At 45.6% G+C, this 14,499-nt stretch overlaps 1 protein-coding gene across 2 annotated transcripts in view; it reads right to left on the bottom strand.

Moving 5' to 3' along the window:
• SLC1A2 (solute carrier family 1 member 2) overlaps positions 1-14,488 on the bottom strand; it is a 91,752-nt gene extending 77,264 nt beyond the window's left edge. Inside the window, exon 1 of one of the 2 annotated variants that reach the window (XM_063398316.1) lies at positions 14,286-14,488. Coding sequence is in view for 1 of the 2 variants with exons in the window: in XM_063398315.1 (XP_063254385.1) it covers positions 12,915-12,931 (17 nt within the window). In the remaining variant the exon portion in view is untranslated. Of the gene's footprint in view, positions 1-12,914; positions 13,776-14,285 lie in introns of those variants that run through there. The other variant, XM_063398315.1, reaches the window with a different exon arrangement.
• Between the last annotated feature and the right edge of the window lie 11 nt (positions 14,489-14,499).

A 14,499-nucleotide genomic window follows, 5' to 3' on the forward strand; every position in this document is an offset into this window, starting at 1 on the left:
AGACACCTGACAATTTAGTGACAGATTACCACTTGGGACATAACAGTGACAGTATGTTTGAATGTTTTCCTTTTAGTGTGTGTGTGTCTATAAAACATCTTCCATGTCTCAATAGATATGAGGGCATCTTCTTTAAACGAGAAAGACTATTCACAATAATTTTTATGGCAAATTTCAAGAAAACACACTATTCTGTTCTTTTACTCTTTGTTATGTAAAAAATATTTTTCTAGGGTGTGATCTTGCTTACTCAACCGATACAATAATCTGTCTCCTGCTACTCTCTCCTACTAGACAGAATCTAATGTTAAGTCAGGAGCGTAAGTGATTAGGAAGAAAATATATGTTGGAACATGACACATTATTCCAGGAAACTGTTAAAGGGACAACCAGCTTCAGATAGTTTTTGACTTTCCTGTTCCTTAGTACTCTTCTGTAATAGTCGCAAAACAAACAGTGATGGAAGATTAATAAAATGCAATAATCCAATCACCTGCCCTATTGGGGCACATCTTTCCATTCCAGCTTTCAATGTACATTTGGCACTAGTGTATTTCCCATCACTGGGAAATTTCCTATCTATCTTTCAGGTATGTGCTTTTGATGTCCAAAAGCCTAGATTTACAAATCAGCCACTGTTAATAAACCCATCAGTTCACAACAGTGCTTACAAAAAGCAGTTCTGAGAAAGGAAGCCTGCCTCTAAAAATGAAGCCTGATTTTCAGGTTTACAGATAATTTTAGCTTCATCTTGGGAAAAAAAAAACACTGAGAGAAAGCAAAAGGAGAATCAAAGCTTTCCCAAACAATTCAACAAATGTGAAGACAACACGGTATTTTCATAAGAGGAGGGAAACCACTGCAGGTCCACACAAAGAAGTAAGTTGAGCACCTCATCTGGTCTCCATCTGCTCTAGTCAAGCAGAGGAAAGGCACAACCAACATCACCTTGGATGAAAAATATGGGAAACAGAGAGTTTTGCATTGCCTGACTGGCCATGGCAACAGGACAGTTTTCCTGTCCACAGCTGCAGACTGCCGTGTGACAGGGAGCAAACTTCACACCTTAACTCTCCATCTATAAAGATGAGAATACATTACTTCTAAGCTGTCTCTGATTTCTTTGTTAACATAGGAAGATAAATTAGGAGATAGTACTCTTCCTATACGTCATTTTAGCCACAAAGAGGCACATCTTGGGCCCACTGATATCACAGCATAACTAATAAACAGACTGGAGAAATAACACCTCTCTGTAGCCACTCTTGATGTATCACAGATGAGAAGGGAGGTTGACCAAACTATCATCTTTCTTGATGGCAGAGAGAGTATAAATAGAGGGTAACTGGCTAGTACTTAAATTCTTCCTTCTCTTTCCTTTGACTCCTCCTTGGAAATAATGAAGAAACAGTATATGGCAGTTATTGTGATGTTGTTATGGTGTCCAAAATTATGAAAACACTTACAGGATGGTGTATGGTCAGTGAGTAACCCAGGCCAATTATCAGGCATTAACATACAGGTAAAAGATGGCAATTAATTTGTGCCCCTCTTTTCAGTTCTCAGCCTTGCAGCCACGTCTGACCTCCAGGCACCAAGTGCTGCTTCTGCAGCTCCAGTTTGATATGCCTGTCCAAGCCATGCCCTGTTCTGCCAGGGTCCTTTCATCAGCACTGACCAGCTTCCAAGGGACAGTGGAAGCGCTTCCAAGCGCTCCCTTCGCAGAGGTAAAGCCAGTGGCTTTGATGTGAGAGCTCTAGCTTTTTCTTCTCATCATCTCCAGCACTCAGCAGGATATGGCTGTCAGAAGCAGCCTAGCAATCTCAGACATGTGCTGACTGCTTAAATCCTCCTGTATTTGTATGGGGAGGAGGGAGATGTCGGCTCTTACACCGATTCAGGCATCACAGTGATTTTGTAACTTCAGTGCAGAGCCTGAATAGAAAATATTATGAACTGTTACCACCCAGTGGAATTAAACTGTCACTTAACATTTTTCAAGTTCATTGTATCAATCCTTACACTGTTGTTCCATCAATTTGTCAAGGAAGTCTAAGCAAGGAACAAGTTTTATATCAGGTTGAATAGCATGACATACAGCAGAAAATTATTTGTACGTATCAAAACAAAGAGCAAACCCAGACTGAGTGATCCAGACACATGTGAAAACTTCGCAAATTAAGAATTATTGATTTTTGTGGTTTTATTGTTAGGGGCTACATATGCCAGCTTCACAGGGTATTTTGGAGTCCAGTTAATAATGGATAGAAATAAAGACACAGGTATTCGAGCTTTTGTAAGACTACATCTTTACTACTTCCTCAAGGCATAAAAGTACATTCTTTTCTCCTGACTTGGACAATACATAGAGATTAACTAACCACTGATATTTTGAATTAGAAAGATTTATCTGTAGGTTAGTGAATAAATAACTCCCACAAATTGATCTGGTTTTGGACTCCACCTTACTCCTGCCATCATCACGGCACTACATCAAAGGGCCATAACAACTGAGGGTGTCTTTTTTTAGCTAGAAGAAAGCACCACACAAAGAGGTTCTGGTGATAAACACTGCCACACCTTTGCTGCAGCAGCTTGCTGGAGCTCTGTAAGAGAATGCAATTGTCCAGAGCAGACAAGACCTGTCTTTCTACTGCAAATGTATGTAACAACACACAGCTGGGCTCTGACCCCCAGCCTGGGCTTTTGGACACTGTCAGCACAATGACAAAAGGCTCGAGTGGATCGGTCTCCTAAGATGCAGAGGATCCCAAAACATGCACAACTGCAAAACTGAAATACCTAAACTCAACAAGGTACCTCCTTTGTGAAAAGGCAAAATAATGTAAGTATTTGAGAGCACTTGGTAACACAATACCTCCATCTAAACCAGGAAACTGCTCAGAATCCAGGCAGCCAGAATGGGATTCCTTCAGTGTGAATTTAGCTACATATGTTTGTTTTATGTTTCACAAAATCCTTAACTGCAACTAATAGTAACACTATCATTATTAAATATTTTTGAGGAAAAAAAAGAAGTGTCCTGGCAAAAATAATCACCATAAATACCAACCAATTTATTGGGATTTCCCCCTTTGCACTATGATCTTTTGTCTACTGCCAGGCTACCAAAAAAAATGAGGCTTACACAACCACACAGTCTCTGTGGGTTTTATCTCTTTCCTGCTGCCCAGTAAGTCTTTCCACCTATTCACTGATTTCAAGCCACACACAGTTAGGGGATCAACATTCAAAAGATACTGAAGCCTCAGTGACCAAGTGAGAGTGACGCCCCCCTAGACCTCCCTGAGAGAGGCTGGAGAGGCTGCAGTGGGAGTTCAAGCTTTATTTGGTTTGCAAGGGTGCCACCGTGTGACACAAACCCATCACCAGAAAAGGTGACAGGAATGTCCTCCTCAAGGCACTCCAGCAACTCACTTGAGGAGACAGTGATGCTGTGAGGCCCTTCAGCCCTAGAAGTTTAGCCCATTACCGTATCTTTCAGAAGATCAGGTTCCCCCTGGAAAGGGTTATTGGGAGCCCCCTTCAGCAGACCACCAGGGAACAGACGCCTGCAAATGGGACAGGAACAAAAGCAAGAAGAAAAGCAACAGCTAATGCTGGAAGCAGCAGAAGTGCTGCTATGCTTCCTATAAAGTGCTTTGGGTTTTCAGTAAGACAGGTTTTGTATGTTTTTGCCCTACACAGCTGTGAAGGTTCCTCTGGCACTTATGTAAATACAAATAGTATTTCCTGACAGTTTCCAGCATGGGACACTGCAAAATGCCTGTTCCAAGTCCTCCTAAAACGTTGGGTGAGCTATTCTGATCTGTTTGCCACTACCTGACCTATATTCTGTGATATAAATAGCAACCAGGTGTTAATTAATTCCCATATGCGTGCATGTATGTGGATGACATGCGTTTATATACACGTGCGCTTTTTGGGACAAATCTTTTCTCAGTTACCACAGCAAAAGTAGGTCTTACACACATAAGGACCAGATGCTTAATTAATGAGAGAGCTTTCTGCCTCAAAGGAAGCATACTAAACCACATATACTTGAGATGCTGCCTCTGCCATTGTATGTAGCCCAGAACTCTCTGCACACTTGGCATGAATCTGCAACAGAAGCCTCCACATTCTGTGTGATTGGAGACCGTGGTTTATCTCCAGCCATGCTTTGCCCCTCAGCAGTCTGTGCTGCTCATGGCCAGTAGGCCAACTATGTTCATTGGTGACTTACACAGGCAGTGACCCCAAGCCATGGCAGCCCCTCAGCTTGTGGCTGCAGAAGGAGCTGTGCTGCTAGCATGCACATCAGCAGCCAGAAGATGGTGAGAGCCTGCCAGGAACACCTCCCCACCAGGAAACACTTACCTGAGGCGCATCAGTGACCAGACCCTCAGAAATGAGGGTAAACTTATATTAGCAATTTAGTCCAAAGTGAGCTTCTGGAGTGAACTTCCTGAAGATGCCCACCTGCCATGCTCTAGCTCATGTTAAGGAGCTGAATTACATTTGGATCAAGCTACACCAGGATTGTACTCTACAAGCACACCTAAGGCTCTCCACTGTCCAGCACAGTGTGGACTTAGCAGTTCCTTTTACCTCTGTTGGGGTGAATTATTACTCATGTATACATAGCCTGAATCCAATTTCATGAAAAATCAGTACATGGATGAGTGTATTAGAGGATGGTGTGCCAGCAGTACATGGCATCACAGCCATGGCCAAGAACTAGGATATAAAGACACTACAGAGAGATGGCTGTATAGTGTGTATTTGTCATGCACAGAATCTCAGAACGGTTAAAGTTGGAAGAGACCTCTGAAGAGCCTCTAGTCCACTCGCATATCCCCAGCTACACATTATGTATATGTTGTCACTTCTTTAATTAAATTAAAGCTGTGGTCCCAGGCAGTTGATGGTTTGGAAAACCCACAAATGCTGGCCCTAATTTTTTTACTCATAAATAATGCTGATCTTTTTTCCCTTGCCTTCAGTAACAGGCTTTGAGACTCTCTATGGGCGGAACCTGGGATACAAAGGGTACCTGTGTCTGCCTGTGTGCTAGCCTGGCAGATCCATACGAGTGCTCTCCTGCACTCAAGATAATTAGCTGGACTAAGAGGCTGTCATCAGCTTGGACATGATACCAGACTAATACAGTTACACCACTTTCAGGATCTAAACTGGTCCCCGGTCACGTTGCTCCTCCAGATTGGAAACATGTACCAGAAGTGTTTGTCAACCCCTTTAAGAGGGTGCTGCATCAGACACACTCGTCCAAAGGAGCAGGAACGAGCAGGTTTGTTTCCTGCACCTGCCAGACAGCCTTTGTGAATGATGCGCAGTGTCAGAAGCTTAGCAGTGCATGTGACTTGTTTAGCCGTGATCTCTGTCATTGTCCCTGCCAGAAAGCAAATCTCCAGGATCCAAACTTCATTCAGCTGCTGGGTAAATGACAGTACAGAAAGTACAACGAACACTTGAAAAGGCAAACACCAGGGGTTCCTGCCTCAAGGGAGATGAAGTCCACCATCTGGAAACCACATGGTATGGCTCGAGGAGGCCACAAGTCAATCACAAGTGCAGTCATTCCCAGACGCAATGCATAAATTTGGCAGTAGGGCTAAGTGAGACTAACTTGAATCACACATAAATGTGAACCAGCAGGTGATGTAACTCCCTTTAGACCCATTTACCTGTTTTCCCTGGGATAAATTAATGCATTTACACTTTTGACAAGTATCCATTTGAATGCAGATTTTACTTTTAACCTTTGCAATTGTTCTAGTACCAAACTGACCATTTTCTCACTCACGCAGATTTTACATTTGGATACATCTCTGGTTATTCTCAGTACATCACAGAGATGACAGACTAAATTTAAACTTGCCCCAAAATACCTGCTTCAGAGGTGCTGTCCATTATCCTCTTATTAGGGATGCAGTTGATAGTGAGCTATCAGAGAATAAGAAAAAGCTCAGTTCACGGGTGAGGCTCAAGGACCTTTTGGCTTTGGGAGTGGCAGTAGCATCCTGATCCCTGAACATTCAGGCAGGCAGCCTCTATGCCTCAATATGGTTACCAGTACTAAAAACCAACACTGCAAAACTGCAGTTGTGAAAATCAACACTGCAAAATATACTTGCAGGGTGTGACATTTGGAAGCAACACCACTGAACCAGCTGAAGACAGAATCAGAGATGCCTTTTTATGCAGGCTGCAGAAAAGGAGGATGAGAGGGGACTTTATTGGTCTCTAAAACTCTCTGAGAGGAGATTGTTGGCACCTTGAAAAACACAAAAAAAGACAAATATTGTCTCAGTCTACTCAAAATGTTTCCTTAATACAGTGAAATCTTTTCCTTTGTATTGGAGGCCCTACCATTTTAGTGTTCTTAACTGAAGCTGAAACTAAGAATTTATTTTTGAAAATTAAATATTAAATTATTTTCATTTTTAGAATCTTATGCTATCTTCTTTTCTTTAAAATGCTTCAATGAATTTGATTTCTCAGACACAGCAGTGAACATGAAATACCACACTTTTTCAATTCCACACTGCTCTCCTAAAGATGCCTGTAATTAGCAGGAGTATTCCCTAATTCTTTTATGCCTTGGTCCTTTTTTAATTCTTCCTTGTAAGGATTTTCAATTTGGAATTGCTTATGTATGATCAAAGATGTTGAAGATAAAAGTTAGAAAATATGATGAGCTTTGAACTTAGTCTCTTTTCTTTCCTAAGGACTGAAATGTATTGTAGTTAATTGTCTTAAAACTTTAAGCACACTGAGAGCCTTTAAATTAACACAGAAGTAAGATTAAGTATATAAAAGCACACTTATTTTTATTGCTTGTATGCCACTGGTAATAGCAATTTAAAGTAACGAGCTGGAGGCTAAAATTGGGTGAAACATTGTACTGAGTTGGCGAAAGAGGAGTTTCATTAGTGGATGGACGATTACAGAGATGATGGATTTGACAGATCCAGGCAGTGTGTTCAAGAAATCATACAATTAATTGCTCTAAATAGCAGGCGTTGTAACACATTCTGCCAGAGAAGGGAATTAAATCGCACAGAAAAAGGAAAGGTATGACATGAGAAGGCACTGAAGATGAAGGACCCCTTGTTAGCACTGCGTCTTCACCCCACACCCCTCACACACAGACTGCTTGGGTATGGAGACAACTCCTTACAGAGACAACACTGCGGGCTCTTCTTGCTGTGGGATCCATGTCCACACAGAGTCCCAGCATTCCCACATCACCTACACCATGAAGGAACCCACACGCCAACCACAATGCCTCTGCTTTAAGAGGACAGAGTTTTAATGTTACTCTTTTTAAACTGAAAAACCATGACCCTTTAAACACTGCTCACAAATTTACAGGTTTTAGTGGTCTTCATTGGGGCAGCCTGTAGATCAAGGGGAAACAGGAAAATGAAGAAGAGACAATTAAATGCAATAATTTGCTAGTACAGCAATTCAGTACTGCTTTGTATGTTGACTTCTTAGTGCACTGTATACAAACAGCTACACATATGTCCACAGAGAAGGCTGCACATTTATCTCATAAAAACCTATGGTAAAATAAGGCTTTTGAAAACTTTAGTCATTTTTTAAGGAAGCACAATTTCCCTTCAGGCTTCATCTATCTAATCCAATAATACAACCTGCTATTTCCCAAAAAATTCATAATAAATAAGCACCTGTAGACTTTATAGGAAATATATTAATCCCCGTGTGTCTATAAAATGATCTGAATATGTACAAAAATGGAGTTACTGTCTAGGTGACAACCTCTTTTTGAAAGGGTAATTCAAGGCCAGACTGAAGGTTGGGGCAATGAGAACTATTGTGTCATTTAAAGACCACGAGTTATCTTCTGTAAAGCCTAACTGTCTTTTACTGAAATTGAGGAGAGATTTGCAATTGACAACAGTGAAATGAGGTCAGACACAGCTGATATGACTAATTACCAAGCTCCATTCACTCCATCTGTCCCACAAAATGTCTAAGAAAGAGCATAGAGTAAAACATCTCCATCCTATGCTGATGCTCATCAAATCCTGCACAAAAATAACAGTGAGATCACTTGGAAGATTTCATCCTCTGAAGTATCTAAACATTTGTGCCAGAATAATTCCTCAAGTTTCAATGTACAAGAATTTTGTGGATAAATTACAGAAAAAGAATTCAGATGACAAGAAATGTGTGGGTGTGCTTGTTGTATGTATTGTGACAGATCCTGAAAACCCACTCTCCTATGTAGGTGCCTGAACTGTATGATGAAATGCCAAGTCAGTTTTCCTGACTCACCTAGGTGTGTCATGCTGTCTCCACGCTAGGTGCATAATACATGCTGGCAATCTCCCTTGCAGGCTTTGTCTTGACAATGCAGCAAATGGCTTAAAACTCCTGCTCCAAGATCCAAAACCATCACAGCTGCATGACTAAAAAAATAATCCTGTGTAGTAAATGAATTCCTAATGTTTAAATTTGTTCAAAAAATGTTGACAGGTTAACCTGTACTCACAGAGCTTTATGCCAGTAAGGTATTCATTATTTGTGCCTCCTGTGTTATGTTGACCAATAACCATCCGTTTACAGCTAGTATAAAACCTATGTGGGTTCCACAGCCATGGTTAATTTTGGAGAAATCAAATCATACGCTCCCTGCTCTGGATCAAACTTTTACTGTTTGGTGATGCAGTAGCACAGACAAACAGTACCCCTGACGGTGGTACTGCAGTTTCAGACAGCGCAACCTGCGATGAAGATCGGAGTATCTACAGAAAAGCGTAGAAACAACCAAGTTTGGAGAGGAGGAATGGACCTTGGATAAGGGGTTTTTTTGTTTCCTTCTGAGTAAGATATCGATAGAGTCAAATAACAAGGCGGGGATCTCTGTACCTGCCATGCAGTTTATCTGCTACTGCAAACAGAACGGGAGCATTTCATATTACATGAACACCATTTATATTGTGTACATAGAACTGAGAAGCATTATTTCACTAATCAAACCATGACACTAAGCATTAGCCAGACTTCTGTCTATTCAAACATAGTGATGTTTCATACTCTTCCACATCACACATTTATTTTAGCAGGGTGCACACACACACACACAGACGTGCCCGTTAACTCTGTACCACAAATCTGAACAGGTGACATCTCTGTGCTTTTCATAAACCTTCCCTGGGACTGCTCTCCAGAACTGAGACCAATGGAAGTGGAAGAGCCCACATCAGTATTATTAACCTCTGCAAAATACAGTGATGACACCCAAAGTGACCACTGGGATTGGCCACTGGCCCACGCTGACTCCCAAACCATGCCCATGGACTGGGAGAGGGCTGCCCAGCCAAAGGCACGGGGCTGAGCTGCACAGAGGGCTGAGCTCCTGGCTCACACACCTGCTCTGCCTCTGTTTAAGTTCCTTCTATAGGTGCAGTGATAGTGTCTCCTAGTGGCTACACTCCTGAAAGAGCAGACCCTAATCCAAACTTCACACCTGAAACTCCCACTCTTTAGAGGCGTACAAAATACAAACACATCTCTAGATTTTTAGAGTATCTAAATCAGCACTCTGAAAGGAGGTTTTTTTGAAAAATACAAAACCAGAAAAACAGTAGCAAGGTACTCTATTCTTTCCCTTTAGTAAGACTAAAGAGAGAGATAAGAGCCATAATAAAACCATGTGAAGCAAGAACTTTGCTCAGAGGTCTGACAGCAAGCATGGGCATCAACTGATCAGAGTCAATCTCATGTAACCTTCAGGTCCTATCAAGACCCTGTAAAAGCAAAGGGAATGCTGAAATGCTCTGCTTTGGTAAATCTCCATAGACTAACCCACCACGTACTGAGCCCTACACCAGACACCACAGTCTGTGGGTACGGACACGTCCTGAGACATTTTAACCACACTAAGCACTCGTGAAAGGTGATGCCAGCACAGATGAGAAGGCCAGGTCTCCCAGCAGCATCCCACCTGCAGTTATGGCCAGCAGAGGACGTTTAAACAGATCATAAAAACAAGAAACCTTGAACTGTATCCATACTTGGTGCTAGCCCTTCTTCCTTGAACAGGCTATTTTCCATTTTCGACACTAGCTAAACACCAAAAATCCATTTTAGTAATGAGATTTGTATCAGGGGATTTTGTGAAAGAAAGACTAAACCTTCAATATACAGACGGCGTAAACCAAAACCCCACTAGCTGGAACTACAGTAAGGTAGACCCAGAGGGAACATGGGTCTGATTTTGCCATACTGCTGAATGTTTCCTTTCTCATTTTCTTCCAATTGAAGTTTCCAATTGTTGACCATCCTATTGGAACAGAAAGATTTGTGCAGCAAATTTCCACACAGGGATAAGCTTAATCAAGTAAGATATTGAAAGAAAAAGAAAAGAATGTCTGGAAAGGCATGGGCAAGGAAACCAATCCTACCAAATCCTGTCCGCAAGTAACGACTAACTCTCAACAATGGAGCACAAATTTACCCTCCTCTGTATATATATTAGGGCCCTTTGTTGTTCATTAAACATCCTGTCAAACACCTGACATCCTCACTTTGAAGATTTTACATAAGCATCCCTGTTAGAAAAGTATTAAGTCACTACAAAAATGACTGTAGCTGGAGCAGTTTTAACACCACAAAATAAAACCTTTATATACTTCTGGTCTCAACTAACATATCTAGCTGAACATCCCAAGGGCGACTAGATGTAAATATGGAGTGTATCCCTTTGCTCCCACCTCCAGCAGCCCTTCTCCATGTACCTGTGTGTGCCTGAGATGGTGCCCATTGCTGCAAGCAGAGCAGTGTTTCTGCCACCATTCCCACACTGTGCCACTGCTAGTGGAAGCAATTCTTGAACAAGGTCCAGTCAATATCCACTTTCCCTGACGATCCTTTTGGTGCCTCAGTTTGCTGACCTTTACGCCAGAGTGAAAGCTAAACCCTTCGCTTTTCACTTGAGGGGAGAGAAAGATGAGAATTCAGTTTTGGAAGAGGTTCTTACTGGTGAACATGGATTGACAATTGAAATGCTTCCCACTCAACTTCTTTTTCCACACCTCCTTCAGCTGTCACAGACCGCTAGCTGAATCATCCCAAACAACAACTTCAGTTTGTCTTAGTCTACATAAATTTCCTACAAGGTTTGAAAACAAGGCCTAAACTTGTTTTTTCTTTTCTCGCCCTGACAATTTAGCTCTGCTCCATAGGAAAAGCAGAAGTATGGATCTACTGAAGCCTTTCTGGTTTTGGCACTCTGATCTTTCGTAGCCTGTGTATTCAGACAAATTCTTTTAAAAGCACCTCTCTTTCTATACACATTTAAAACCTCCTTTCATCCAAAGTTGACAGATCTCTCTAACACAGCCACCTCTTATTAAACTCCTGTATAACTGATCCCACCTTCCACCACTGGTCCAAAACAAGCACAGACCTCTACAGCCATCTCATCTAGGAATACAAACAGCAGATGACCACACCATCCAGAGCAGAGCGAGAGTTTGGGTAGTCCAAGGATACAGAAGGGAAAGAGCAGCAACCCTAGGCTGGTCCTTCCATTTCTGAGCTTCTTCCACATGGCTCTGATCATTTGTTGACAGTATCTAGTTAAACAGAGGAAAAAAGCTACATAGGGCAGATTAAACTGCTGGGCTGCCACCAAAACAAAGATGTACAAATTCAGTGCAGAAATTCCCTGCAAAGGTAAGGCAATAGCAAATGATAAATTAATGACTTCTGCCACAGTCCTGTGAAAAGCCAAAGAGCCTCACACATTTGTCCTCTGTTAGACTGGGGGATTGTCTTTTTTCCAAAGCAACCCAAATCAGTACTTTCAAACCTTCCATTCCTCCCAAGCCAACTGCTTGGGGGCTGCTGCACAGACAGCCAGTTTCTTCTTCTGACCAGGTAATGGGACACTTGTGTGCACACCCTCCCAGACATGTGTTGGGTTATTTAAATCAGCTCAGCAAGTCTTTTAGCCTGAGAGACACAAAGGCAATATAAACAGAGCTTCCCTTTGCACTCTGTCCTTAGAGAGTCCTATCCTGAGCAGATCATGCTGATACAACATGACAACATCCAGGGATAAAGGGGAGGCTCACACTAAACGCAGTCTAATACTAGGCAGTGTTATAAGAGGGCAAGCAGAGATCAGTGAAATCTTTTCTTTCCTACTACCAGCAAGTCTGTAAACTGAACAAGCCCCCTGCCTCATCAGAGAATGATGAAGTGGGTGACTCCTGCAATCCTGGCATGGGTAGGGACAACAGTTTCCTTCCAAGGGCCACTATCAGAGCTGAACTGTGAAAGCTGTGTTTGCTTTTCTTTAAAGCCTCTTGTAGAAACCTTTGCCCTTCCCAATATTTCTCTTTCTAGAACTTTAACGCATTTGGCACAGAACTGCAAAATTGCACAACTCCTCAAGAAGTTGGATTTGTTTATTGCCTTTTCAAGGGATGGCTGGGAGGACAGGTTTTCGATTCTTTTTGAAATTATAATATTATTATTGTTATTATTATAACACTACTATTATATTCAGGAAGAAGCTTCTCCCTCCCTTTTGAGTGAACCATTCACTCGTACTCTTCTTTCATGCAGGTGGTTTAAGCTTGATCTGCCCTCCAGGGGTTAAATAAAGAAGTGATGGGAAGGAAAACCAGGACTTATTCAGTGGCTCATATTTGAAATTTTTTCCCTCGCTCTCTTCTATATGTGGATCGTCTGCTTCTCGTTTCCTCTCGCTCCCTAATTATTCTGTTAGGGAATGGCGAGGGGCAAGGATTAACAATGAAGCAGATGACAGGAAACTGCTACCAAAAGAACAATGCCGGGCATCTCCCCCATCCTCCCGTTCCTCCCACCCAAGAGATGGTCCCCCTCACCCTTCTGTCGATGCCATGGTTCCGAAAAACCCCCTGTCTTCTCAAGGGTCCAAGGGATTAATTTGGACAGCAAGGCGCGAAGGAGGTTGGCTCTTTGGTATAACCCTCGCTCACGTCTGGGAAGGAGCACGCAATTCCTTGTAATCCTGGGGGCTCCGCAGGGCGAGGATCCGGCAGCTCCGCTCCTCGGCTCTCCCCCACCCCGCCGTCCCAGAGCAGGCTCTCGGTGTCCCGGGACCGGCGCTGCTGCGCCGCGGCCGCCCAGCAGTGGCCGGCGGGGCGAGGAGGCGCTGGCACCTGGGCTGCGATCCCCGGCGCCCTCCCCTCGCCGCGGGGAGCGTGTGCGTGTGTGCGCGGCTGTGTGCGAGAGCTGGGGGGCGACTTCACATCGGCGCGGCGCTGGCTGAGGCTGGATTGGAAGGTTTAGCCCTCGAGCCGTGGATTTGCAGTCAATCCCTCTCTATTTTAGGCACGGGCTGACATCACGAGCCGTTGTTACTCCTATAAATCCCCCCCAACAGCTCCTTGGCAGCGGCGGGGGGGGCGGCGAGCCCCTCGCAGGGGGAGGGCCGGGCGCCGCCGACCGCGACCTGCCCCGTTCGCCGCGGCCGCCACCGCCTCCCGAGGCACGCTCGGGACTCCGGGGAGCCGGCCGGGAGCCGCGGGAAGGCGCGATCCCACAGACACACACACACACACACAGCCCCGCTCGGGGTGTCCGGCTGCCGCCGCGCACCGCACGTGTCCCGGCGAGCGGGCCGGCGTTCGGGCGGCAGCGGAGTCCCGCAGCCCGGCCGAGGGGCTGCGCCCCCGCAGCCGCGGCACCTGCCCCGCCGCGCCGAGGCGGCAGCAGCCTCCCGGGAGGCCCGGCCGGCCCGGCCCCGCTCCGCGCTGTCCCACCGGGACGGCCGGGGCTCGCTGCCGGCGGGGCCGAGGGGCCGCGGTGCCGGGGCCCCCGCGGGCGGGGGCGCGCAGGGCGCGGCGCGGGCCGGTGCTGCCCCCTGCCGGGAGGTGCGCGCGGCGCGGCGCCCGGGCCCCACCTGCCGCCGGCGGCCCCGCAGCTCGGCCCGGCCCGGCCTGGCTCGGCTCGGCCCGGCCCGGCCCGGCTCCGCACCGCCGCGGGCCCGGGCAGCGGCCGCCGTCCCGCTTGTGACCGCAGCCTCTCCCCACGCCTCGCCGGGCCCGCCCCGCGCCCCTACCTGCGCCGCCCGCCCCGCCCCTGCGGGGCCGCCGCGCGTGGCCGCGGCCCGGCGGGCCGGGGGTCCCTCAGGGCGGTCCTGCAGCGCAGGGCAGCGCGCTCCTGGCAGCTCTGCCCCCGCACTCGGTGCCGGGGGCAGAACGCTCGTGTCACGCCCAGACACTGCCACACACCTTCGCTCCGTTTCCCTCGGCTGTGGGTCTGCCCGCCAACCTCAGTGCTGTCTTTCCATCCAAGTCTGACCAGCCTGATGTCCCGTTTCACAGGGAACAAACATTTCTGCCATTGCTCGTTCCCTCTGCACCGGGGAGGTGGCACAGGCAGCCAGCAGCCATGCGGAACCCCCTGACACGATGAGGAGCTGGGAGGCTGCAGGGATTGCACAGC

This window comes from Prinia subflava, chromosome 5 (genome assembly GCF_021018805.1).
Source record: "Prinia subflava isolate CZ2003 ecotype Zambia chromosome 5, Cam_Psub_1.2, whole genome shotgun sequence".
NCBI classification, from domain to species: domain Eukaryota; kingdom Metazoa; phylum Chordata; class Aves; order Passeriformes; family Cisticolidae; genus Prinia; species Prinia subflava.